Source organism: Genypterus blacodes, unplaced genomic scaffold (assembly GCF_046128005.1).
Source record: "Genypterus blacodes isolate CSIRO-AG114 ecotype Tasmania unplaced genomic scaffold, CSIRO-AGI_Gbla_v1 ptg000070l_1, whole genome shotgun sequence".
In the NCBI taxonomy this organism is placed as follows: Eukaryota; Metazoa; Chordata; class Actinopteri; order Ophidiiformes; family Ophidiidae; genus Genypterus; species Genypterus blacodes.
The window spans coordinates 3,756,673-3,784,445 of NW_027466880.1; the positions used below are offsets into that span (position 1 = coordinate 3,756,673).

The 27,773-nt window shown below is 41.9% G+C and overlaps 2 protein-coding genes across 3 annotated transcripts in view; one reads left to right on the forward strand and one right to left on the reverse strand.

The window, feature by feature from the left end:
- Positions 1-792: 792 nt before the first annotated feature.
- Positions 793-9,339, forward strand: stimate (STIM activating enhance). The gene is made up of 8 exons (XM_076156601.1): positions 793-1,684; positions 3,882-3,930; positions 4,025-4,120; positions 4,643-4,764; positions 5,095-5,207; positions 5,894-5,971; positions 6,819-6,962; positions 7,667-9,339. The coding sequence occupies exons 1-8, from the start codon at positions 1,522-1,524 to the stop codon at positions 7,778-7,780; spliced, it is 879 nt and encodes a 292-aa protein (XP_076012716.1). The 5' UTR covers positions 793-1,521; the 3' UTR covers positions 7,781-9,339.
- Positions 9,340-9,679: 340 nt separating this feature from the next.
- LOC143005283 (inter-alpha-trypsin inhibitor heavy chain H3-like) overlaps positions 9,680-27,773 on the reverse strand; it is a 42,787-nt gene continuing 24,693 nt past the window's right edge. Inside the window, exons 1-22 of one of the 2 annotated variants that reach the window (XM_076156592.1) lie at positions 27,142-27,286; positions 26,861-26,890; positions 26,583-26,606; positions 20,884-21,038; positions 20,573-20,677; positions 20,304-20,466; positions 19,114-19,224; positions 18,831-18,959; positions 18,539-18,655; positions 15,762-15,930; positions 15,180-15,305; positions 14,789-14,970; positions 14,396-14,581; positions 14,172-14,311; positions 12,131-12,291; positions 11,642-11,668; positions 11,467-11,541; positions 11,226-11,339; positions 10,820-11,021; positions 10,424-10,596; positions 9,987-10,098; positions 9,680-9,889 (exon numbers count right to left, since the gene is read on the reverse strand). In XM_076156592.1, coding sequence (XP_076012707.1) covers positions 9,751-9,889; positions 9,987-10,098; positions 10,424-10,596; positions 10,820-11,021; positions 11,226-11,339; positions 11,467-11,541; positions 11,642-11,668; positions 12,131-12,291; positions 14,172-14,311; positions 14,396-14,581; positions 14,789-14,970; positions 15,180-15,305; positions 15,762-15,930; positions 18,539-18,655; positions 18,831-18,959; positions 19,114-19,224; positions 20,304-20,466; positions 20,573-20,677; positions 20,884-21,038; positions 26,583-26,606; positions 26,861-26,890; positions 27,142-27,252 — 2,751 coding nt within the window. In that variant the 5' untranslated portion in view covers positions 27,253-27,286 and the 3' untranslated portion in view covers positions 9,680-9,750. Of the gene's footprint in view, positions 9,890-9,986; positions 10,099-10,423; positions 10,597-10,819; positions 11,022-11,225; positions 11,340-11,466; positions 11,542-11,641; positions 11,669-12,130; positions 12,292-14,171; positions 14,312-14,395; positions 14,582-14,788; positions 14,971-15,179; positions 15,306-15,761; positions 15,931-18,538; positions 18,656-18,830; positions 18,960-19,113; positions 19,225-20,303; positions 20,467-20,572; positions 20,678-20,883; positions 21,039-26,582; positions 26,607-26,860; positions 26,891-27,141; positions 27,287-27,773 lie in introns of those variants that run through there. The other variant, XM_076156593.1, reaches the window with a different exon arrangement.

The window sequence follows — 27,773 nt, forward strand, 5'->3', positions numbered from 1 at the left end:
GTCATTTTAAAATTAACGCAATTAAATGCATCTATAAATAGTTTTTTTTCTTACCAATTTACTGTAGTGTGATTTATCTACTGTATTTTTGTGATTAATTTGTGTGAGAAAAAAAGCTGTGGGTATTAGATTAGGTTTATTAATTTGCCTGTAGTTAAAGTTGTGCAATGCAACACAATGGAACTGTTTTTATTTCATGATTGAGGATTATAACTGTTTAAAAAGAGAATATTGCAATAAAAACTGGTGAACAACGTACAGTATGTGGTCATGGAAGGCTTCATGGAAATTCTGGAAAAGTCATGGAAATTGCTATATCAGGCCTGGGAAAGTCAATGAAAAACAAACTAATCATGGATATTTGTATGGTATTGTATAGTGTAAATTTGGAATTCCATGGGTGAGCTTGGACCAGAATCAAGAATCAGGGCCCAGGCCAATCCCTGGTGTGTATGTCACCATAGTAACAGAGTTGCAGGTCTTCTTTTAGCCATGCATTGACAAACTCGCATGTTGTTTAAAGAACATATGAAGATGACAGCCCTTGCACGATTAGGCCTTAAGTATGAACAATATTAAAATCTAGAATATTGCATTTAATGTCATTTTGAGCATTTCGCATTTCATCTTTCAACCATAGTTCAAGGTTTAAAGTTAAGACTAAGGTTTTGAGTTATATTATGAAAACTCAGTCAAAATCTGTGCGTATCCCGAATGTTTTTTCTCCCGTGTTGCCTACATTTCCCAGCATGCAATGTGGTGACGCGGATCACATGACCGTACGTCTGTCAACATGAGTGGGCACTACAGGGCAGGGAAGTAGTAGCTGGATGTGAGCGGTCTGTAACCTGCATACAATTCTTCGCGTCTACTTTTTGGACCACAGATGTTTATTTCCACGGAAGTTGTTGTGGAGCGCCCCGTGTCACGCGTGTTTTCCCACGTCCGAGACAGAATTCAAGCTTGCCTATCCAAAAAGGAAGCAAACGAGAATGGAGTAGCTTGCAAGCTAGCTAGGTACGCATATTAACTGCTGCTTCCCTTCGGTGGCATTTCGGCATAATGTTACACGTCTGACCTCTTGACCTGCACTGTAAAATATGTTTAAGCACGAGTGTAGCACGGTTTGTCTGACTGCAATGCGTGCTTCACAACCGCTGCTGTTTAATGCCCGTTAGCGCCTCACATTGTAGGACTCCAAGGCGAGACAGAGCGAATGTTTTCTACTACAGGTCTTCCAAATGTCGTAGCGGCGTTTTAAACAGGTTAGACGAGCCAATCCGAGCCTAAACTAAACCAGTTCATCTCAACGTTCATCAAGATTTGACCGGTGGGTCTACAGAGCGGCCATGGCTCTGTGGGTGTCCGGGTCTAGATGATGAGTGCGCGCTTGCAGAGGAGAGGATGCCACCATCTTTCCCAGAAGACGGTCCTGCTTAACGAATCGATCACCAGCTGACCAACAACTGCTGGTGGGGACTAGGGGCCAGCCCACGGAGTCTACTCGGCAAACTATCAATCATGGTTCTATTAGTTTCGTCCGGCTTCGTGGCTGTAACTGGTGTCAACATGATGTCCTTCACCAACACTACGCACAGGGGGTGTGAGAACGGCGCCTTCATGGACTCGTTTGGGATTTTCCTGCAGGGGCTCCTGGCCATGATGGCTTTCAGCATTCTGATGTGTGAGTATGGCTGTACTAGGGTCTGTTTGTATATATGCCACACCAGCTACTGATGTAACCGGCCAATTATCCAATCGCATCACTGGTTAATCAAACATGGTATTGGCTACAGCTGGGAGGCTCCACTCCCACTGTGGGACAAAGATTTACACACCATACACAAATCAGACGCAGACAATCACTAATCACTTAATGCTCATTCGGGTTGGTAGTAGGAAGTAGAGGTCCCTGAATGTAGTCCGGAAAAGTCCTTTTACTTTCCCCACAGGCAGACACTGGCACTGACATGTTGGAAACTGCTGTGACTAGGCCATATTATCATTATTTGGAACAGTTTTAATCAGAATATACCAGCAAATAACCTTATCCTTAAAACCATACTTGGTGGCCACTTTAGAATGTTAATATAACGGTATACTAGCACTGCATCGACTTCCTGTCTGACTGTACCTTTTTGGTGCTGTCTAGACTGCCACGATTTATCCGTCATAATCAGTTGAATGTCATCAGTTGAAATGACATGTAGTTGATTATTCTGCAGTTGGCGATGGAACACAACCAGGCAGAAACGCCAAAGTTGTGGGTGTTGCCTTTGTTTTCTGTGTTTTGTGAATAAGTACCCAGCTTTGTTGCAGTTTGGTTTGGGAATTTGTAGTTTTAAATTCTTCTTTATGTCTCTTTTCCATTGAGAAACAGCCTCTGAGGTACACATATACTCAGATTGTATATGTAATAACATATCAACTACTGGATTGATAGTCAAAATAACCATTAGCTTAATTGAGTAAATAGAGTAACAGGGCTTACTGTCACTCGTCCGTGGCAGTTAAACCTCTGAATCAGGAGTGTTTTGTTTCCGCTAAGCTCACCTGATAATAAATGCTTTGGAGGCCCACTTATGACATGACAGACAGGGAAAATGGAGTTGTTATTATCAATAACACACTGATAATAGCCGCCTTTCCATCCAGTGTTTGTCACAGGACTGACAGCAGTGTGACCTAATGACCACAGCTACAGCTGTTTTCCTCACAGCCTCACATCAGTGTGGAATGTTCGGCACTATCCAGCCATTTTGCTGGAGGTGGAGGGGGGGGGGGGGGGGCGGCTCTCTGCAGCTTCTGCCAGTGCTCGGCTGCTCACAGGGTGTGTTTAGTCTGAAGTCACACTTGTGCTCAGAGTGGAAGATGATGTCACGGCTCGCAGTGTAACTTGCCCGTGTGAGAGGACTAAACGCCCTCAGTTAATGTTCGGAGAGCATTGGAGCGCTGAGATTGTGCTCGGTGTGTTGTCTGTAAGTCGAGACTTTAGTGGCCAGTAGGAGCTGCGTTATTTAGAAAAACACACAGGATTTGGGACTGACTGATATTATCAATGTTGGTTAGTAGAGGGTCAGGGGTGTGGTGGAAAAACAAGTCACTGTTTTGATGAATAGCGAAAGCTCCATTTGTTTTACACATTTCATTGCTTTCATAAATGAGCCCTCTTTCATAAAACCCTTCAGAGTCCACACACACACACACACATGCACGCACGCTCGCACACACACAGGGATTCATTAAAATGAAGAATAGAAAAAAGGCCAATACACACACTATAAAACAGCACAGTGAAGAATAGTTGCAGTGTTTGTATTGCACACACCATCATACCTCCTAACTCTGATTGACCGGGTGAGCAATTAGTATAAATCTCCACTTCGATGACCAAACGCTGAAGAATTCTGTGAGCCAAACCCCCATCTTTGCGTTGGCCCATCTTCAAAGAAACATTTTCCTCCTTCTCTCGAAGCGCTGAGCTGAAAATAAAGCCTATCAGATAATCAGCACACAGCTGTTATCTGTGATATCAGCAGTTTTTTAGGTTTTTGTTCTGTTCTGCCTGTTCAGCTTCCTCTGACACCAAAAACACACTGCCCTTGCTCAGGTTTCATCAGGAACTATTGATTCTTCTCAGGTGGGGCAAATGAGGAACTTTTGACTTCACATTTATTTGCCTACTTGTGACATTTGAAGCTCACAAAGGGTTTGTATTGTTGTCTGCTAGAAACAAGCTGTGAAAATGCAAAATGGACCTTTGACAACTTGTGCCTGTTATTCAGTGAAATAGGAATCATGTCGCTGCACGTCTGTCTTTTTTCCTTCGTCATCTGCTCCAAATTTGCCAATGTTGTCATCGTATACTGTTTCCTCCACAGTGAAACGCCTCAGGGAGCCCAAACATGAGCGGAGACCCTGGAGGATCTGGTGAGACAATTGGAATGTATTTTTGACATAATGAATGAATACATTTTTACCTGGAATACATCAGACACACATCTTTTCTCCTGTCTTCCTGCAGGTTCCTTGACACCTCCAAACAGGCTATAGGAATGCTGTTTATCCACTTTGCTAATGTCTACTTGTCAGACCTCACAGGGGAGGACCCCTGCCCACTGTGAGTGTGTGAGTGTGTGTCTGTGAGAGTGAGAAAGAGGGAGTGTGAGTGAGAGAATGCCTGTCAGATAGCCCCGATTCTGGACATTGCATACAGTATATATACATGTGGGCAAGACAATGAGCTAGTTAGCATAGTCTCAGTCGTTTGTTAAACTTCTGTGGGGAAGCATTGATTCCAGCCTGCGGGGGGTTGGAGTTGTTTGAATCGTAACCGCTGTCTAATGGGGAAATACTAACACGGATTGCTCTTTGGCCAGCAAGGCGGCTGCTGTATGCTTCATCTGACATGACTAATCACAGAAGCTGGGCAAAGGGCACAAACCTTCACTGACTGTGGCAGAGCAGAGAGGTTGACAGAAAATCAGAGAGCCTGAGAGAAAAATGTTTCCCTTCCTGATTTGCACGCCTCACCACGTGGGGCCTTCGGCTGTGTGCAGGAGCATACCACAGTCTGTATGCCCTTTCCACCCCCTCCCTCCCCTCCCTCCACAAAATACATAATCTTTTCTGTCTCTTTTAGATACCTCATTAACTTCCTTTTGGATGCAACTCTGGGCATGTTGCTGATCTACGCCGGTGTGAGAGCCGTCAGTGCTGTTGTAGAATGGAGGCAGTGGGAATCTCTGCGTTTTGGAGAATACGGTAAGGACCACATGGGTGTGTTGCAGCTCCGGTACACTGCCCCTGCTGGTGCCTGTAACCTCCAGTGGAGGGCAGTGTAGTTCTGCAGGATCATTAAGCTTCTGTTTGTCCTTACCCTGCCAGTGTGTAGTTTATCTGTTTATCAGCAAAGCAAAACTAATGATGTTCTGTCTTCATAATTGATTGTTTGTACTCTGTGTGTGTGTGTGTGTGTGTGTGTGTGTGTGTGTGTGTGTGTGTGTGTGTGTGTGTGTGTGCGCGTGTGAGCGCGCCCGTGTGCTTGCATGTGTGTGTGTGTGTGTCTGTGTGCTTGTGTGTGTGTGTGTGTAGGAGAGCCAGTGCAGTGCGCCGCGTGGCTGGGCCAGTGTGTCCTCTACATCCTCATCATGATGTTTGAGAAAGTGCTAATCATGTTGGTCCTCCTCATCCCACAGTGGAAGAAGGTCAGCAATGTGGCTTTAGCTTAAGCAGATATGCTGACACAGTGGCAGACACTCTTGAAATTAATGTTACGTTGGAAAAAAAGTAATATCTTAAAAGGCGGCACTTAACCAAAGCAAAAGTTATCTCAGGTTGTTTAGATATTTTTTGGAATTATAGATCAATTCTGTGTTTGATATGATCTCAGCGTGTCAACAGCAGGTGCTCTCTCATTTTACAAATAGAACTGTTAACATGTGTGTCAGCTCTGTGCAGTGGAACAGCACAAGTGGACACAAATCAAATGTTCCTTGAGTTGGTAATGCGCACACACTGAAAGGAACCTTAAAGGAGTTATGTGACCAGGAACTGAATCCGGGCCACGGCGGTGAGAGCGCCGAATCCTATCCACTAGACCACCAGGGAACTGTCTTCGTACTGGTCCTGACTTTTAGGAGACAAGTACCGCAGTACCCCCCTCTGCCTCCAGGGTTCACTACAGTAACGCTCTTTAGATGAGCTGCTAAATTGTTTGTTTGTTTGTTAAACCATTGCGATAAACTATGAGCATATAAGGGTTATTGTGAGATGCTGAATACTCAGAGCTTTATCAGATTTTTGAGTAGACCTCCACTGAACTTCACTTTGTACTTTTTGAGGTTGTTGTGCGTGGGCTTATGTTTGTGTTTGTGTGTGTTTTTTTCCACAGTTGGCTCTCCTCAATCCCATAGTGAATCCCAACCTGGAACTGGCCATTGTAATGCTCATTGTTCCGTTCTTCGTCAATGTAAGTTTGTGTCCTGATGATGCAGCTCTTGGCACACTGCCAGCTGCTGCAGGAGGGCAGCGAGAGGTCCTTTATAATAAATGAATATAACTTTTTTAATTTTCAATTTTGTAATTAAGTTTGAAATTACGTGCTTATGATTTAATATTCATATGAAAAAGGTTAACCGGGAGTAATCAAAGAAAGCTGTGGGAAGGCTCGTGTGTTGATCAGAGTTGTGATTAAAGGTTTGCGTGGGCTGCAGAAGATTTTCTGATTTCACATTGGACCGCAGCATTTTTAACCCTCGTGATGTCCTCCCGTTTGACACACACCTAAGGCCCTCTGGGGTCAAATTGACCCTGTTGTTGAGTAAAAACGATAAAGAAATATATATGTATTTGATTTAATCTTAACTATTTGACATTTACCAGAGTGGTATATGTCAAAGTTTAGTGAGGGTGCTGTTTTTTTATTTTTTGATTGGCAGCCCACACTAACACCTATTTGTCCTCTGGGGTCATATGAACCGCAAATGGTTTGTCTGTTGTTCAAAGCATATAGTATAAATTTTCAATTAATTTTGTGTTGCACCTTTAGTCTGACTCCAGTCCAACCAATTACCACAAAAATGTTCATTTTAGAATTTAGGGTCAATAGAGCTTGTTTACATAAAAATAGGTAAAGTAAGGCAGGTATAAGGGCTATCGACTTTTTTGGTCCTTGGGGTCATATTGACCCCAAGCGCAGTACGAGGGTTAAGAGTGGGGAAGGCTGAGTTAGTGTATTAATGTCAGGGATCTTGCTCTGACATGTCAAAGTTTGTTCACAACGTAGAGTCATATTTCACTGTGTATGTTTTCCTCAGGCTCTCATGTTCTGGGTGGTGGATAATTTCCTAATGAAGAAGCACAGGACTAAAGCGAAACTGGAAGAGCGAGACGAGGACTCGCGGGGGAACAGCAAAGTGCGCTACAGACGAGCTCTCTCCCACGATGACTCTGAGTCTGAGGTGAGTAAGACAGGACATGATGTAGCTGCACTGGGGTTGCACTTCAACCACTGCCAAGAATCTGCCATCTGGCTTTAATATCAACAATAAACACAAGAAAAATCTTCGCAATGTTTAACATGAAACAATTTACAACCCATGACATGAAAACTAAAACCCAAATATAACTGAGTATAGTGAGTGAATTTGTTTCTACCTCCATCTGCTATTTGGCTGTATGGAACGTAGGCAAGTGAGAATTCCAATTGAGGAATGAAAAAGTGAGTTGAATGAAGTGAAAAAGTAATCAGGTATGTGTATGTAGTGTTTGGGCCCTACAATATGTTGTCGGTGGAGCATGTTCTACCTCTCAGGGCGAGGTGGTGCAATGGATAACGCGTCAGACTACGGATCAGAAGATTTCAGGTTTCACTCCTGGCTGGCTTGTCATTTTGTTATTGGGTTTGGTTGCTTGTCAAAGTTATTTCCCAAATCAATTTATGTTCAGCCTGTGGAAGTAAGAGAAGTCCTACATGCAATGGAACCCTTACATACAACTAACCCCAAAAAAAAAGGATTTACACAGAAGCCAAATGTTTAGGTCCGGAGTTACAGGAAAGGTCATGGGCGTTTACAGCATTAGCTTCTTTTTAATAGACAGTGTCGGGGCGTGTTGGATATTCCGTTTTAGGCCTCAGCATTTCTCCCCCTTTCCAACTTCTTAGATCCTGTTTTCAGCAGATGATGAAATGGAGGACTCGGACGAAGATGACGTTCGTCGGCTCGCTGGCCTCAAGACGGTGAAGAAGAAGAAGCTTCGCATGGGGATCCCTGTTTGATGCGTGCGTCTGGACAAACTGCACTGATCTCTGATATAGCCATTCACCTAGCACACCTGCGTGCCCCCCCCCGCCCCCCCCCCTATCATATCACAGCGTCCAACTCTGACCAACTTTAGGGATTATCCCAGAGACTGTATGAGGTATCAGTTGGAGGACGACACCCATTGTTTTCCCTTTACTGGTGACGAATGAAAGCATCCCGCAGAAACCTTTTAAGGATTTGAAACGCTGGGAGGTGATTGTGCCGCAGTTATACTATGGAACACTGTTACGTCTGGGCGTGGCGCTCCTGTGGTGAGGCCTTACAGCTGGTTTCGGGACACGGAATTCCAGAATAAAAAAAAATGTGTATCAGAAAAACCCTTTATGTGAGTGATAAGAACAAAGCAACACTGGTCAAAGCATTTGAAGCACAGAGACCCGCTCTACTGTAAATGTTATAGGTCACGTTCATCATGTCAGAGGGAACACGTTTGTGCTGTTAACATCCAGACATTTACATTGTTTTCCTTCCACTGTCAAACCTGAAGAACTACAAATACCATTGCAACTTCTTCCGTCTGATATTAGCCCAGCAGATGTTGTCCTTGTCTGAAGGCGTAATCCTCATGCTCTATCTTGGTTTGTCTGTGACCGTTTCACTCGTGTGCTCTCGGTGTGTATTCTTTGTCTTTGTGTATATCTCTTTACTGTAAGTTGTTGGGTTTCCATATAAGTTTTGACTGTTATTTTTGGGCCAAATCGCTGACTCGGCTTGTTCCTTATGTGTTTGCGATTCCCTCAAAAAAAAAAAAAGAACAGATATAGAATCCATTTTTTGCACAGTGTCCCATTCATTCCAGCTTTGTCTGTGTTTTTCAGTTTGTGTGTTGTTTTTTTTACGACTATAATGTGCCTGAATGGTATTACCAGCATGTTTTTGTTTCTTTGGTCTTTGACTATTTTGACTTAGAGCTCCAGGTCTTCAGACATGAGCAGCATTTTGCAGGCTCTGATATTAAAGAATGTGACAAGTATAGACCTTGAAACTGTTATGTGACTGTGGACTAAAGAGAGTGTGTATGTGTGCGCGCGTGTGTGGATGGATGTGCGTGTGTGTGCTGGTCCTTTATGAAACAAATGAGGGTGACTGACTGTGATGAATATGGTGCTGGTAATGATTTTAAGACAATGTTTTGGCACATGATCAAAGGAAACAAGACTGCCTATTAGTAGAAAATACAGCATCATGCAAGAGTTCTGAAACCTTGAGCTCAAACTTGAGAAAGAGGGTTTTTAGTATTTTGCAAAGTTAAAATTACTAGATGGTTAAAAAAAACTGATGGCGGTAAATTATATAATTCTCAATGCTTTTCCAATAAAGTATATAATAAACTACTTTTAGGAGCATGTTAAAATGAATCTGCTGTTGTGTGATTACAGGTGTGTTTGTATTTTGTCATTTCTGTATAAGGATTCAAAGGAAAAAAAGGGAGGGGGGGGTTATGTATCTCCAAAGAGTGGATTCATGACAGCATACTTTGGCGAATAAAGTGGATTTTGATCTGTAAATTGAACTCAAAGTAGTCTTACTGACCACAATTCAAGGGGGAGGTAGAACAACAAGCACTAAGCAGCCATTTGTTTTTTACTCAGTCTTATTACAAATCCTCAACATGACAAATTACTCCCTGACCAGGAATCTAACCCTGGCCTCTGCCAGAGCACCGCATTCACCTGGGAGGTGTTCTGAAGGTGCAACATATTTGTTCTGTTCAGGGCCACCAGGCCTATGGATAATGTGTCTGACTACAGCTCAGAAGATTCTAAAATCAATTCCTGGTTGGCTGAAGCTATGAAGTGCTTTTTGACTTTATTTAGTGATGGACTGTGTTCACAATGCTTAACAAATACAGACAGATTTTAGAATCTTTATTGTGTAGCTTTATTGATACATACAGTGTATGTCACTTGTCTGTGAGATTAAGCTAAACAGTCTTAAAAAGGCCTGACACAATGTAGTCTGATGCTTCTCCATCTATGAGACCTGTCCCATTACTGTGAATGAACCAGCAGGGAATATTCTCTCCATTCTTTAAATTGGTCCTGAAGTCTCTCTGCCAGCCTCTGTGGACAAGCACAGAAACACGATGGAAACTCAATAAAACAACCAATTATTGGACACATACATGGGAAAGACAAATCCGAGTGAACATATATGTACCTGGTCACATTAAGCTCCTGTCCTTTCACATGCATGGTGGCATCTGGTTTCTCTGCAACTTCTCCCGGACGAAGGTCTGTCACCTCGTATTCAATACCGTGGTAGAACTGACCTGGAGGATGTAAATGAACCTCATCACCTCATGTATATAAAATGCTATTTTATGAAGAAAATGTGTGTATCAGCACCATCCTTGTCTCTGTTTTTGCCCATAGTTTTATTTTTTTGTTTGTTAATTTTCCGCCTCTAGCTCTAGTATGTGATCAATCACATTTATTGAGGACAACTGGTAATATTTAATAAATTCATCAATTAAACCTTAAAACTCAACCAAACGCAATTTCTTATAGCTTTATGTCAATAATCACTATCCACTTCCAAGATTCCAAACTGTGGTCATGCATATATCTTGCACATAGCATTGAGTGATGTTGTACCTAGCAGGCCATGAACGGATGAGGACAGGAGGTGGCTGTCCAGGGTGTAGAAGCCCAGGTAGTTTCGGTGGTACGGATGCTTCTCCCACACTTTGTGGAGCAGAATCAGAAATTTGACAGAATCTTTTAGAGTCACCAGTAGGCTACGATCTTTGCTCAATTGAAGATCCATGCTGGAGGAGAGGAAGAGGGAGGAAGGAGAGAATAAGAGAAACGGTGCGGAGGGGAGAGGAGTAGAAGGAAGAAGAGTGGTGGATATGAAATGTGTCCAGAGAGAGGAGGAAAAGAGATTTGTGAATCCTATATTTAGCTTGACACTTCATACTGCTGTTATTGTTGGACTGTACTTCATAAAGGGAAATTATAAAATGATAATCTGATGGAGCTGTGACTCACTTGGGCGATTTAAGGGAGGCTGAGTCTGACCACTGCAGCTTGAACCATTTGCCATCCTTGAACACGGAGATGTCTTGAGTGGTCACTTCCAGCTTCACCCCCAGTGTCTTGTGGATAATACCAAAACGCCAAAAGTAGGTGTTCATGTGACCATCAGGGGTCATTTGTTTATCCCCAATGATCTCGCCATTCACCAAAATGCCTGAGGAAACGATGTGAGATTTAGCCTCTTATGTTTAACAACTGGACAGTCTACACTAACCAATGGTTGTGACCAGAAACAAACATAGGTTGTTCTGTATTTACACTACAGTAAGTCTTGGACACTTGTAACATAATCAATCTGGTGTTGAAATACTTATTCTTAATAAGAGGAAAGTCTGACTGATCATGACTCAAATCTGACCTGATGTTGGATCTGTGACCAGGTTTAAAATGGTTCCTGGTTTTTCATTGATGTTGAAACACAGAGCGTCTTCACTCTCTGGCAGCTCAATAATGAAATGAGGATCTCCATCCACTGGACAAGAATCAGCAGGATAACATAACAACAGACAAAGTGGATTAATGTTTTGTTTTAGTACATGTTCAGAAAAGAGAGTTTTAATAAATCTTTGGGATGATACATGAAAATAAGACAGACTTACCCAAAACAGTGGGCCTGTATGAGTAGACAGGGGTTGATTGTCGACTAGAGGCGATATTCCCACGGAACACATTTCCTTGATGAAGGAATAATGAAACTCCAAATTAGAAACAGTAACTGTAAAATTTAAATGACTTTTAACTATTATGTTATTTAGTGAAAATTCATATTCTTACTGTTTCTCTCTGCCTCCTGTCTTTGCTCTGTCAAAAACACAACAAAAACAACTTGTGACATCTCACTTATTTCAGACTCGAACATCAACATTTCGCCTTGTAGGTCAGCAAAGAGTAATATTATAGTGAAAATGTATGACTTCAATTGCCAATGCTGCACATGACTAATTGTAACAATGCTACCAGTACAATCATAGTCCTATGTGGATAAAACAAAATGTTAAGATGACCTGTAAGTAGAAATATTGAGTTTAAAAATTATTTATTGTGTGGTAATTTGTGAAAAATCCAAGTGTGAAAAGCGTGAAACATGTATGATAATAATAATTAATATGATCATAAACTTAATCAATACTTAAATTGTATTCACATAGCGAAGTCAATGTAATAATTTTCCATCCCTATGTGTATATGATTTTGTGTAACACGAATGTTGTGGCACCCAGTCAAAGTGCATATCACTATCAAGTCCCCTCCTTCCCCTCATACCCTCGGTCAGTTTGTCAGCGATGAGTGGACTGTCCAGTCCATCCTTCATTTCAGGTTTGGTGACCACCATGGAGGTGAGCGGTGTGACAAAGTTGTATTTCAGGGACATTTCCAGAACCTTGGCGGTGGCATTTGCTTTCTCATCTGGGGTGCCACTCTTGCTGTGAGAATGGATGCATCACGTTGCCACAATTAACAAAAGACAACCACCTAATTCTACGTGATCTTTACATCTGTATATTCACAACACAAGCAAAACTAAAAATTATCATTATGAATGTAGCAGATTCAAGATTATGGAATATAAAAACAAAAAGAAAGACTTAATGTTTCATTATCCACATGGTGACCAAAACTAACTTTAATCCTGAAAAGGAGGAACTGTCCTGTTTTAACATAATCTTTACAGGCACATCACTAAGAAATCATCTGGTCACTGGAATGTAGCTCTCCAGATGCTATAATGGACCGTTAGCTCCTTGCCAAAAAAAAAAGCTCCAACTCTTTATCTGAACTTTCTTTCACCTCAATCATGCCAAGAGACCTGGACACCTTTGCAGACATTTTACCTATCGGAAAAAAACAGGATTCCAAATGTTTCTTTTTGGAGAGAGACAATGATATGGGACGAAGTGATTTTATCAAATTATTTCAATAAAACAATCATGTTATCATATTCTCTCAATGTCTTTGTATTTTGCTCCAACCACACACATCTCTCAACGCTGTCTCCAGAGAGCACGACCTCGGACATCATTAATTTCCCACATTCCTGAAGTTAATCTGCTTCTTCGTCATATGTTTAGTCCAAGTTTGTTACAGTGGCCGATAAGGATAATCATCTTGTAAAGTACATATTATTATTCAGGGAATCATGCACATAAAATGAATCCAACTCTGAAGTTTCTATGCCAGAGTATGATTTTAACCAACAAGTTCATGAGCAACAGATTACCCTACACCGTATTATTATATGTATATGTTTATAGAAAGTGATCCAATAGTCAATTATTAGAATTCTAACCTGTAAAAATAGAAGAATTGTCTAGTTTGTAATTGTAGGTTAACATAGCTCCTATCCTTATTTTAGACTTCAAAATTTGATCGTAGGGTGTTTCGCAACCATCATAAATGAAGTACAGACAGGACAAAGAACTGCATGGTTTGACGCTAAAAAGGCCTTGGCCCAACCTATCCCACGCCCTAGTTCGAGACAAGATAAGAACAGAGGAGTCTCTCCTCTGAGTTCGGTAGTCGTCTTTCCACTGCTCAGCTCAGTTCTTCTTTCCAATTGTTGTCTTCTCCTTCGTCTAGTTTTTGTTTCGTCCTTGTTTCTTTGTGTTCACCTTCTGTTTCAGTCTTCGATAATAAAGTATTTTTGTATTCTCCCAATTTGCTCACATACGTTTTTTTTTGTTACTTATTTCTCTATGCCAAGTTGAACTTGCAGAACTAGAATTTTAGTTTTGTTTGACTGGTGAGAGTATTTTTCATGTCATTATGTAAGTGAATATTTTATTTTCCTGGAGCTCTAATTAACGACCTAAAGGACCTTCTGATCTCAAATGCCTGCTTGGCCAAAATCCTGCCACAGGGATTTCTTACTGAGCTACAAAATCTCTCAACCAACTCTGGTTCTCAGGCCAGTTCAGTGGTGAAGAATCCACTGTCAACCTATCATCTGGTTTTGCCATCATCGCTCATCAAACCTGACATCAAGCCAGAATCATCACCACGAGGTAACAAGACGGGCGATTAATTAATTCATTCATTCAGTTGCTAGTCTGTTTACTTAGTAATAAACATTCCTTTATCACTAATGGTTTGTCTGTGTAATTTTAATTTTAAAAGCAGAATACAAAGGGTCAATGTTATTGAGAGCTCACTACTTCTGATGTGAGACTGATTTGATTGAATTGCCTTAATTGAATAAAGTTGTGGTTTGATCAATTTCCTCTCAAATTAATGAACTAATTTGACCATTGGGAGGTGGTGCGAGTGCAACAAGAGTTCGATTTGATACAAATAATTTCAAACAGACCTCTTCTCCTGCAGTTGTTGGATGGTGAGGTAGGCCCACAGGCGCTCTATGTGATCCCCAAAGATGTGCTCCTCATCTGGATAGACCACATCCAAGTCCACAGTACTGGCCTGACCCTGCGCCTTGAAGTCATCTTCATACTAAGCAGTAGAGAAAATGAATGGTTTCTATTTAAAAACACCTCAACTCATCGTTAATGTCAGTGCCTTTTTTCACTCCCTTACTCCTATGGCGAACACTTCAACCATGAAGTTGTCGATGTTGTTGTCACTCAGCCGGCCGGCCACGATGAGCTCGGATCCATTGAACAGCTGGCTGAAGTGGTTGGTGGTCAAAATGTCCACAGTGTTGTCAGGGTAACGCAGGTCCACCTCTAGTAGCAGAGGACTGGCTACCTCATCATAGAATCCCTGTGAGAATTTCACACACATGATTCACACTTGATGATTCCTGATGATTGAGGCATGAGAAATACTGGACCCTTTTAAGCAGCAGCACCAGAGATGAAAGCTTTTAGTATGTAGCAAGTTATCAACACTAAAATCTTTCTCGTTTTATATTAATTCCTTTCAACAGCAATATTTGAAAGCGTTCAATTTACCAGGTCCATCCCTCACCTGCAGCTGAAGACTTGCATCTGAGGCCTCGTAGATTCGGCGGGCCAGTCCCTTGTTTTGTTGGGCCATCACATTGAGTAAAGAGTAATCCACATCATTACCAAAGCCGAGACAGTACAGAGACATGGTCCCATTGATAGCGTTGCGCACATTGTCCTGGATCCTTGAGGGGACTGATTCTCCTACATACATACGTGGAGACACACACAAAGAGAAGCAGTCAGAATGACGTCAATACATTGCCTGTGATTGTGTCATGAAAGCTTTACAGTCCCATTAAGAGATGTGCTTTAAATAGATGTTAAGTACACACTGTGCTGGAGACTGCTTTTCAAACACACACAGACAGCATGCAGAAATGTAATGCACAATTAATCATCATTCTGCTCACCTTCATTTGGCATTCCATCAGTCAGCAAAATAATCATGTCAGCGCTCCTCTCTGGGAGATTATTCGCCTTCCTGTCCTTGATCAACATGTCCACTCCTTTCAGCACGGCATCATTAATGTTGGTTGCTAGAGGGGAAAAATACAAATGTGCAGAATATTATCAAAATAAGAGTGGCACTTTAAGATTGCACGTTTAAAGCTTTAGAGGTTAGGGTTTGTTAGCTCATCTATTAGCTACCTTGCATTAAAATATGATCTTAAATTAACACTTAATGCAACATGCAAAAGCATAGAGATTTGTGATCAGAATGCAATTCAACCTGACTGACTGTTCAGATGCTCCTGGTGGAGCAAGGGGCCAAATAATGGGGTAATTCTTGTATTATTTAGGTATACATATATATTTTTTGGTAGTCCTTTTGCCAATTGCACAAAGTAGGCTCACAGGTAAGAAATGGGAGTCAATGGCTTCTGGATATTTTATGTATTTATCTTCTTCTTCTTATTCTCCTTATTGTTAAGGGAGCTTTTGTGGTGGCTGTCAGAGTGAACAAAGACACTTAAATCCAAATTAATTCTTACATCCATATTGTTGTATGGTTTTAACGTATTTCAAGGCTTCAGCAATATTTTCCTCAGTTGCTTTGGTAAAATTATTCCTCCAGGGCGTAATTCTGTGATCAAATGCAATCAGAGCAAAGTGGTCCTCCCTGTGAAGGTCTTTCAGGATGGCCAGTAATGCCTCCCGAGTCTGCAAACAGTTAGAAGGTCAAAGGTTAAAATGTTTGTTGAATGCATACACATGTACAATATAAACATCCACACACCCATACACACGTATACATACTCATGTGCTCTATTTAAACAACAGGACTGAAAACATAACCTCTTTAGTGCAGGTAATGAAATGAAGCTGAATGAGCATGCTGACAATGAGTTCGTAAACATCTTTTTTCTGAGCTCCATCATGCCACAAGACTAACTTTGTCTTAGAATAGAATAGAAACTTTATTGGGTACCTCGGCAGTGCCCTAGAAGCAAACTGGCAACTCTCCAGCTGCCTGCCCACTTTATTGGTTCCAAAGCTGAGTCCGTATGGACTGAACATTGCCGCCCTAAGGTCGGCAATGTTGTGTTTTGTTTGGTTTATGTTGTGCATCCATCACTCACACTATGAGCACACATTTCACCTCTGACAGTACATATAACAGGACAATCACATTTCAAAAGCTTTTTGCTATTAATTTAAATATGAACAGTTTACAATGATAATCGTTATAATTATAATTTCAGTAGTGGGCGGTCAGCAAGGCCTTCTCTGCTGGCCCAGAGGTTGTCAGAAAAATACATTATATCTTTATAATTTAATATATAAAAAGCATGAATAAATATAGCAAATAATAATAAAATTTTTGTATTTCAAGTTTGTTTCCCTCAGTCTATTAATGTTTGCTACTCTCATTGCTACCCCAGGTGCCCAGGCTTGCACAGGACAATACCATATTTTTGATTTTGACAGCACAATACTAGGTTTTTAGGAGGTACTTTCCTGATAGTTGTTTTTTATTTAATAATTGGAGTCACAGACAAGTTTGGAAAGAGCGTGCTGCTGAGATGATTCTGACCGGCGAAGGGAGAGAATGAGAGAATGTGCAGTGAGAAGTGCTGCGATGATAATAAAACTGTTCAAAGATGACAGCATTAACTACAGGAACAGGACAAGAGATATATGTAAGACAGCAGACAGAGAATCAGCTGATGTCAGTCTCCAGGAATATATCCTAATCTGCCGGAAATTGTTCAAATCTCAGGAGACATTGACTAGCATTGGCTAGACAACTACAAAGCATCATCTGCCCAATAGAAAGAGTTAAGTACAAAGCATTGCAATTGAAGTAAGGAAATCACAGAGACCCAAAACAGACAGCTATGACCCTGGCAAATTTTCAATATTGATAAAGGGGAAGCAGGGTGGTGTCCAGCGTAGGCTAATTTATGGCTCTCAAATACACCATCATCTGTAAAAACCATCCTTTAAGTTCCATAATTCATGTGCAGAGGTCTGAATTTTAACAGCTCAAAATTAACCGCCTACAAACTGTAAAATAGATAGAACTGCCAAGTTTGAATGTTTTACTCTACTGGAGGCTTTTTGGATACAAGCCCGAATTGGAATGCAGTTCATGTAGGCAATATTACAGGCCAATATGACTCCCAGCTTTATCGCAACGGCTGTCTGGTATGAGAACCCAGTGCCATTAGATCAGACATGTCACAATATAACCATGATCGTATCTACTCTTCATGTATTAAGTGAACAGACATCCGCAATAGCAGAGTTACTGGATGTGTGGTGATGACATATTGCTAATTACTCTCCCAGTGGTGGATTCCAACATGGTGGATTGGTCTTCACACCGTAGTATGAAAGTGCCTGTGCGATTAATATATAAAGGAGTGGAAGACAATAATAATCCAAAACCATTACATTTAGATCCTATACATAAACCCTGAAAAATTATAAGCAAGAAATGAGACAGCTGGCTTGCATACTTCCCTGGATAATAATTAAAAAAATTTTGGTTGAATTAATTATATCTAATATAATCATGACGCCCTTATGGATATGGGAGTACAGCCAGGGGAAACTAGTGGAATGGCTTGGCAGAACACGCAAGTCTTAGATTGCATGCTAGCAGAAGAATGTTAGAGAGATAGCAGTAGAATGCTATGTCAAATGTTGCACTTACATCGCAGATAACACTGCCTCCAATAGAATGTTCTCCACAGTCACATCCAAACTTAATGAGTTAATAAAGGAATTGAAAGATAATGCTGGCAGCAAAGGAGCATCATGGGATTGGTTAGACTTAAAACTCGGTGGTGGGGTGCTAGCTTGGCTAAAATAGCCATGTCGATAGTTTTAGTCATATTTGCTCTAATATTCTGTTGCATCATACCCATTCTGAGACGTGTTCTTACAAAGACTCTTGTCAACAAGATGAACGTGATGACAGTTGGTAGGTTGGCAGAGATTCAACTGGCAGCACACTTGTTCCCTATTTCTGACTATATAAACAACACTGATACTGGTTCAACAGAGTCAGAGGAGACCCACAGACTGATTGCGCAAGTGTGGTGAGCTCTGAACTCAGAGGGTCACTGAAGTAAGTCGAACTTGTTTGAAGGTAGTTTAATTGTGAGAGGATAGCACTGAAGGCCTAGGTGTAAAATACAGGGCCTGCTCAGGGATTAATAGTGTTTAATGCCTCACTTGCATGCACACACACACACACACGCATGCACGCACAGATGCACGCTCACGCACGCGCGCACGCACACACACACACGCGTCTCACCTGCTGCATTTTTTGTCCGTGCATGGAGCCACTCCTGTCAATTATAAAGGCTACATTCTTCGGAATTCTTTCTAAGTCAGGAGGAGCAAAGAAGTGCACAAAGTATCCATTCACAATCTGCGGAAAAGATATTGACAGAGAACAATAATACAAGTTTAACAAAATGCAATGGAACAATTTGATGCCCTGGTACTAATGTTTACTTGTCTCCAGAAAATGAGCTGTAATCAATTTGACAGTTTTACTGCTATATGCAAAGCCTCGTTTAAAGGTTTGGGTGGCTGGTAATGACCTGAATCTCCCCAAAAGCCTGTGGATGTTTGACATCATACTTGATGATAAAATCTCCATCAATCAGAGTGCCGTCACAATCTGCACACTGCTTCTGCTGGTCCATAGTTGGTGAAAAAGAGATGTGCGCCTGACAACAGAAACAATGAAACAATGTTTTGCAGCAGTGTACGTTTGATTGATATGTTCGGTATGCTGTTTGGACTGCCTGTACCAAATGGTACCAAGGCATTCCAGGCAGTCCAGGCATTCAAAATTTGAGGACATAGAGTCATGCCACCCACCTTTTTGTCTGTGACAGTTTTCTCCACCAGGGGAAGCAGCTCATTGGACAGAAAGGTTGCATGGGCATCAACAAAGGCTATGCCCTGAGGCTCATAGATGTTTGTCACAATCTGTCTCGACACAACCAAACACACACACCCACACCCAAACCCACACACACACACACACACACATTAGAAATCCGTTACCTGGAACATTTTCTGTATGTGTTGGACTCCGGAAGATTCTATTTGTGATTTTAATGGACAGAATCTCAAGACGTTTGGAGGTTGTCTAGTTTGGTGGCCTTAAGATTGTATCTCTGCTTTTTGCAGATAGGCAAGTTGTATTTGCATCCTCAAGCTGTGACCTCATGCATTGGATTGGTCATCCAATGCATGTGAGGTGGTTGAGATGAGGCTTAGCACCTCCAAATTCTGAGGCCATGGTTCCCTGCTAGAAAACAGTGGATTGTCCGCTCCAGGTCAGAGAGTGAGTTGCTACCCTAGGTAAAAGAGTTCCAGTGTCTCTGGGTCTTTTTGGAACAAGTGGGGATAGGATGAAGTGTGAGATCAATATTCCGATTGGTGCAGCAATGTGGATGTTGACTCAAACTGTTAGGGTGAAAAGAGAGCTGAGACTGAAGGCAAAGGCTCTCAATTTACTGATCTAAATTTCAACTCCCTATGGTCCTGAGCTCTGCATAGTGATAATAATAAAATTGTGATAATAATAAAAATGAAGAATAAGAAGATCGCTAAAACAAGTGGCTGAAATTTGTGATCTCTGCAGGATGTCAGGACTCACACTATGTGTGAGGACTTCTACATCAAGGGGGAACTTGAAATAGAGCCGTATATCCTTCACATTAAAAGGAACCAGTTGAAGCGGTACTTAAATAGGATGTCTCTTGGAGGCCTCTCAAAGAAGGTGTTCTAAGCGACTCCAACTGGGAGGACACCATGGGAGAGATTATATAGCCCATCTGGCATCCCTAGGGAGAAACTGGAGAATTTGGCCAGAGAGGGGAACATCTGCACTACATTGCTTAGCATGCTGCCTCTGTGACCTGAACTCGTATATACGGTGGAAATTGGATGGATATTGGAGTGTTAGTTTAATTTGAGTTCAGTTTTGTGTCACACGCTTTTAATTTTGTCTTTAGGTAACAACAAAAACCCTTATCCTTACTTGAGTGTGATATCATTACCTTAAAGTCCTGGACAAGCTGTTTGGGTTTAACCCGGATCAGAATCTCATACTGGCCCATTTTCCTCTGAAGGAGCTCCTCATAGGTCAGAACAAAAGTCACGTCACTTTGTCCTGCAATGTTTACAGAAACTGAGAACTTCTCCATCTTTCTTCCTGAAACTCTTTAACACAGAGAGACACCACAGAAGAAAATGTTTTTTTGTGGTTCTGATTCAGTTATAACTCTTTGAACGTATCATGTCATCTTTTCAACTGAGCCTGACTTACTTGACCAGTCCAGCTGTCTGTCCAGAAGAAACCGCTTTGTCATACTGTTTCTTTGCTGTCTGTTTCTCCTTCACCACACCAACGTAGACCATTCCTTCAATTTCCCTGATCCAAAGATGGAAATAAAGGACAAACACAAACACTTTTACTGTATAGCCCACAGCTACATAATAAAAACAACAGCCAGACATGAGAATATTTTTTGAACCATGCTTGGTGGGGCAAAAATATTCCCATATCCCTTTCAAAAACAATGCATACAGGAGTCATGAATGTAGACACTGAGAGTGGAAATGTGGAAGTAGACTGACATGCTGAAGTTGGAGATGAAGGCGGTCTTGGGCAGGTCCACCTCGAAGAAGATTTCTTGGGATTGGTTTGCTTTGTTTAGAGCCTTGGTGGTCATTACAGTGTGAGCAAAACGAGATGTTACAGTGCAGTGCACCATAACACTGCTCACCTCCACCTGACACACAGAAAGACAGGGAGAGTGAATGTAGGAACAGATGGAAAGCTAGAAATAATGGCGGTGTTGCAAGAGGTGAAAAATGATGATTATTGTTGTAACCACTCTTATTGAAGGTGACTTTAATACAAAACAAGTAGAAACCTATTAGTCGTGTGGCGGTGGCCTTCGACAATAAGTCTGATGGCCTGAGGCTGTTGGTCATGCCTGGCGCTTTTAGCTTAGAACAGCTGGTCCAAGGGGAGTATGTACTCCTGGCCTTGTGTCAATAGAGCATAGATACCAACGAGTCTGGGGTAGAATGTGCTCCTATCTTGAAATGAGCACCAGAGATTGAGACTCCAATGGAGTAGGACGCTTGCTTGAGAGTCTCCCACAGTATCACCCTTATCAGTGGTTTTCACCAGTTTTTACCGATACAACACTTGACCGAAGATTCCCCAACAAATTCTGCACTTGTAGGTCGTAGGTCGTCATGGCCGTGGGCATCTGCTTCCAACCCGGCTTCCCCGACTCGAGAGTCTCCCTCCCTGAAGACTGAAGTGCAACCCACGGATGGAGATCGCATAGATCAGCTGGTGATGTCAATCCTAACACTGAACACCCAAACGATAAAGGAGTTGAAACAAGAAATCGCAAACTCACAAACAGCGCTGAGCACTACTGGTAGTACTCTTCCAAACGATACCGACGATAATTAACACGGCGATCGTAGCACACTCTGGCCCCGGCAAACAGGTTACCGTCGAATCCCATCTGTCTACCGCTGAAGCTGCTACACAAGCTGCGCTGACCAAGTTAGAGAACAAATACAAAGAATTGGCAGCCTACACGCGTCGCAATAACATAAGAATAAACCCCCATTAACGCCACCACTGCAGCTGCCTTGCTGAAAGAGGCCTTCCAGCTCGACCAGGAGCCCCCACTGGAGCAGGCACACCGCGCGTTTCAGCCGAGGCCCAGACCCGGAGATCGTCCTTGCCCCGTCTTCGTCCGGTTCTTTAACTCGATCGTTGCTGCTATTATCCTCCAGCGGGCTCGAGAGCTTCGTCTGAACACCGGTGGTATGAGGATCTCCGTCTTTCCCGACCATACACCGAAAGTGGCCCTTTGAATCACCTACAAGGGTTTTGAAAGGGATTTCCTTTCTGCTGAAGAGGCCCATATCTATGTCAACACCATGATCAAGGGGTGATGTTAATACAAAATAACACACTGCATTTCAAGGTTCTCATATTCTGTTTTTCTGTTCACTAAAACCTATACTTGTACAGTTCATTCTCCTACTATGAACAAGGTCGTCTCATCTCATTCCATTAGATTATTTGGTGTGTCCGTGTGCATGGGGTTCTGTGTGTGTGTGTGTGTGTGTGTGTGTGTGTGTGTGTCTGGTGTCCTGGCCTCTGCTTGGTGTATTTTAATCTGTCCCTCTCATACAAATGGGTTCTGCCCACCTAAATGCCAGCTCTGGCTCTGTCATGCCTGTACGTTTAATCTCCCGGAACATTCGCGGCATGGGCAATCCTGTTAAAAGATCCAGGGTCTTCTGTCATCTGAAGCGGCTCAACTCAGACACAATATTTCTTCAAGAAACTCACCTCAAGCTTAAAGACCATCATAGGCTGCAACCCCCCTGAATTGGCCAAATGTACCACTCCAACTTCAATTCAAAATCCAGAGGGGTCGCCATTTTAATCAACAAGAGAACTACATTCTCATGTACAGATATTGTTGCTGATAAAAACGGCTGATTTATTATAGTTGCTGGGACATTGATGCAAACCAAGGTGTTACTGGTAAATGTCTATGCGCCGAACTTCGATGCCGTTGAGTTCCCCAACAGATTACTCAGTACTATTCCTCACCCAAATACCCATCGGCTAATATTTGGTGGCAATTTCAATTGCGTACTGGACCTAGCACTAGATCGTTCTCATCCCCGCACTTTTCCCCTGTCAGCAATGCCCAAAGCGTTTTCTTTGCTTCCCAGAACAGTCTGATCGACCCCTGGAGACTTAACAATCCTTCAGTCAAAAGTTCTCATTCTTCTCCCAGGAACAGAATTCATACTATAGTAACTTTTTATTTTTTTATAGACAACTCTCTCAAATCCTGTGTCGCTTCCTCTGATTACCTAGGCATCCTAATTTCTGACCATGCATCCCTATTATTAGATATTCATCTGTCTACATTCAAATCCACCCCTCCGCTATGGCGGTTTAACTCATTACTGCTGGCAGATAACACATTCTGGGACAGGATCTCCGATTCCATTGATGACTTCCTTCCGTCTAATAGAAACGACTCTACTTCACACTAATTGCTCTGGGAGTCGTTAAAGCAGTCCTTAGAGGTCAAATTATTTCCTACTCTTCTCACTCCAGTAAAAAAGACAACACCAAGGTTAAAAAACTCTCTGCTGCCATCACGTCCCTCGACCAACAGTGCGCATCGGATCCCTCCCCAGAACTCAACTTCAAGAAACGGCTTAACCTTTAGACCGAATTTGATCTTATCTCCGCCAAGGATACCGAGCGCCTACTACTGCAAACCAGTGCTACCTACTACGAACATGGCGATATACCCAGTCGTCTATTAGCACACCAGTTAAGACAATCCACCTCCCGTCTGATACCCAAGATCTGTACTGAAACGAACACCCCCACTACCGACCCCGTGGAAATAAACACCACATTTAAATCATTCTACTCCTACAAGTCTGAATTTCCTTCAGACAACACAGAGATTAATCAGTTCCTTGCGAACCTCATTTTCCCAAACATCAAATCTGACATTGCGATAGCACTGGATTCTTCAGTTTCTCTTGAAGAATTACACTCCGCAATCAGAGCCATGCAATCCAACAAAGGTCCTGGCCCCGATGGATTCCCCATAGAATTTCTCAAGAAATTCAGTACTAAACTTGCACCCCTACTCCTTGCAATGTTTAATGAATTAGAGAGAAAGGCACACTTCTGCCCACGTTGCGTCAAGCTTCAGTAGCTCTCCTCCTTAAAAAAGACAAAGACCCCACCACCTGTGGCTCCTATAGACCTCTATCCCTATTAAATGCCGACGTCAAGATCTTAGCCAAAACGATCGCTCTTTGCTTGGAAAGAGTCTTGCCCACTATTATCTCGAACAAGCAAAATGGCATCATTAAAGGTCGACCACTGATTTTTGGCTCCACAACTACTGGTCCGGTTACTTCAACACATTGTCCACCATATTGGGAATTGAGAATATTTCGCAATGGCTGAAGGATACAATGTATTTTCTTAAACTCGAGAAAATCAAGTACACTATGAGGGGCCACACTGATCTGATTCTATCAGAGATGGTGAATGACTGATTACAAGAACACCGAACAGTTCCTTCTTATTTTTTCATTTTATTTTACATCCCAGGCGGGCCAGGACGGGGTTGTATGGATGCGGGGTTGTGTGACTGTGGAGTTGGGTTGGGTTTCGGGTAGGGATGTCCTCTCTTTGTTTTTTTTTGTTTCTCTCTTCTCTCCTTCTCTTTACCAGAGCCTATGATGTGATTTGTACTAGCCTACATTGCTGTTTGACATCATCCTGTAAAAACTGTATTTACCCTATGAGATCATTGCAATTTCAATCTACTTGTATTCTACCTCAGGGTCTCCAAAATATCCTACAATTGTATGTGCAATGTCATGTAAAATGTTTGCTTCAATAAAAACAAATAGCAAAAAAGAACTTTAAGTCCGGGTCATGCGGTGTACGAGGCACAGGACAGAGTGAGGAAAATTTTGTATAGCTGATTTTACAGTTTTTCTCCATTGGTTTGGCTCATTTCTTGAAACAGAAATTACATTCTCGAAACTCTTAAGACCATTTTGCAAAACAGTCTTACAGTTCAGCACAACACCATAGCTCACTTGCAAAAGCTCATATCTCTCCAGAAAACAGTTCACTCATGTGTCAAAACTAAATTCCTTTCTCATATAAATAGTCAGCGCCACCAAAATGCATCGTCCCTTTGGCATTGTGTAAGCACTGCAAGTCAAAATGTTTAGATGTTAGCCCAGACCTTCATTGACAATGGTTACTGCACTAGTTTTTTTGTCTAGCTGACAGAATGCAATTGTGTATAAAACTGAAAGGGCTGAAAAAGGATTTTACGGTAAGAGTAGCCTCCAAGGTTTGACATCACACATTGCACTCATACTGCCAAGGAAATTGTAACCAGTTTTATTCACACACATAAAGTGGAATGAAAAAATAATAATTTTGTAATGGAAATTACAAAATAAACATATTTTCTAATTTTTCCTCATGCATAGCGAAAAGCTACATTGCTTTTATTTTGAAGTTGTTTTTTATTCACGTAAATGATGACGCTTTACGCATATCAAGACGTGCGCATGATTGGATCGTTGTTACAAGCAGGTAACAAGACGACTTTAGCCCTCAAAATGTCCGCTCGTAGTAAAAAAAGAAAGGTAGATGGCGAATGCAGGGTTTTCAACAAAAATTGGACTGCTAAGTATTTATTTACTGAAGTTGGAGGTAAAGCCGTGTGTTTAGTTTGCGGGGTGCATGTTACAAATTTCTAGTTCCTGTAACATCTTACCTCAATGGGATGTTACAGTATGATACTAAAAATGACAAGAAATTTCCATGTTCAGAAATTCTACTGGTCAAGGTCAAGCTCTATATATTCATGTTTGGCAGCATTCAAAATCATGGACAGCATCTGTCAGGTAACTAAACATACTGTTTGATTGGTCAACTGAGATGTGTGAGACTCCTTCTTCGTTAGTCAAGTTCTAACTTGTAATAATAATAATAATCACAAAATGTTGTTTATTTTGTTCATTGGATAAGCTATTCGATAAATAAGGAAGTCCTTGGTGACGCCCACCTTAAGGGCCAGTGGTGAATGATATAAGCAGGCTCATCTTTGGCCCCTCTCCCCTTCCCACGTTCGCATAACCTCAGAGCTTTGAGTCAGGGACAAGGCCAGTAAGCAGAGGGCAACAGAGCAGGGGCCTACGGTACTAACTGGACATTGGACACACTAAAACTGGTCGCATTCTCCCCTGAAGGCCACGGGCCTGCAAGCATTTGTCCATAAGATCTGTGAGCGCTACAGGCGGCAGATTAATGAATTAATACTTCTTCACTACTTCTGGGAGCAGTAATCAGTAGTAAGTAAGTGGTTAAATAGAAGGAAGTCCTTTTTCCTGCCACAAGTTAAAGCTTCTACTGCGCGAGGCTGTGCCAGGCTGTGGCGTGTGGTGGGGCATTTCTGCATTGCGCAACAATGGACACAAAAAAGAAGACGGAGAATGAAGGCCCAGTATTTTCTGACTTCTGTTGGACTCGGACATGATTTTCAGTTGTGTATGGGTGAGGCTTTGCTGCTCTTATTACAGTTTTTCTCACTAAAAACATTGTGTCATTGATTCCATCTTGGGAATGTTATGATGAGGCTGTTTGTGTGAGTTGTTGTGAGTTTAATATTGTGTATATTCTTTATTATAATGGTAATCCATGGAGAAACATTGACACTTACCATTGCTTTATTTGTACTTCTTTTCTGCAAGAGATAAAGGATAAAAACAAGAAGGATCACTTTTTGATGTAATAACAGTAATTCCAAATGTTAGACTACTGCAGCCCCAATAGGCCATTTAACATTATCATTTCGCATAGCACTTAAATATTCAATAACCTATCATTTTTAGACAAACATTGCAACACTAAGAGTCAGTGGAACTTATAACTTATTCAGTATAAGCTGAAACTTCCCTCCAACGTAAGGTCAGCGAAACAAATCTGTGGAATTTCTACCTGCAGTGACCTGGCAGCACCTTGTGTGTCCTGAAATGGAAAGACAACAAAGAAATGATCAACCTGGGGTCAAAGTATTAGAGAAATCCATGACGCCATAACAAGACTTACCTCGTGAGGGGAAAATATCAGTGTTACACACTTCATTTCTATTCCCTCACGAACACATGCACATAACACAAACCTGTTGCTTATTAGACCAATGAATTTATCAACAACTGACTAATCTGATGTCAAACTAAAAGGAGCAAACATCTACATGTGGAAATCAGTGAAGCTACCTGTACAGTTTCTTGGTCCGATGAGATGATCAGAGCCCCCTGGGTTGGGCTGGACAGCCAAAGGCAGCCACAGCCCAGCAGCAGCAGTCGAACTCCCCATACTCCAGACATGACCAAACACCAAGTGAACACTGGCTTACTTCATCGCAGAGAGTAAGCCAAGTCTCTCTACCCAGGAGGGGGGACAACATGTTGCTGTGCTCCCGTATTGACCAATAGAACTGATCTCTGGGTGTACGTGGCCATAAGGTACAAATGTTCATGTTTATCTTGTATTACAGAGACATATCTGTTCTTAATACTCTCTGCATGTTGATCTTTGTTTGCAGATTTTGACACCATAAGACAAGTGAACCGATCTCTGGTAATTTGTGTCACACCGGTCTGTTCATATTCAGCTAGATATGTAACTTACTTCCCAGCCCTGAAATGTCCAAATAAATGTCACTGAGGACGTGTATATGTTTTGCACTTCACCCAGCAGATTCTCTGTTCAGTAGACCACTGAAAATAATTTGGAAAAGCTGTGTTGAAGAAATGCTGGAAGAGCTGGATTTGGGCAGCAGGTAGAGGACAAAAAAATCAGGCCCAAAAAGTCAAAGCTAGTTTTGCGTGTTTGATTAGGAACCTCC

Coding starts and splice junctions, on each gene's coding strand:
- stimate (XM_076156601.1), top strand. CDS start 1,522: ATGGTTCTATTAGTTTCGTCCGGCTTCGTGGCTGTAACTGGTGTCAAC. Junction 4,765..5,094: donor TCTGCGTTTTGGAGAATACG/GTAAGGACCACA, acceptor GTGTGTGTGTAG/GAGAGCCAGTGCAGTGCGCC. Junction 5,208..5,893: donor TCATCCCACAGTGGAAGAAG/GTCAGCAATGTG, acceptor TTTTTTCCACAG/TTGGCTCTCCTCAATCCCAT.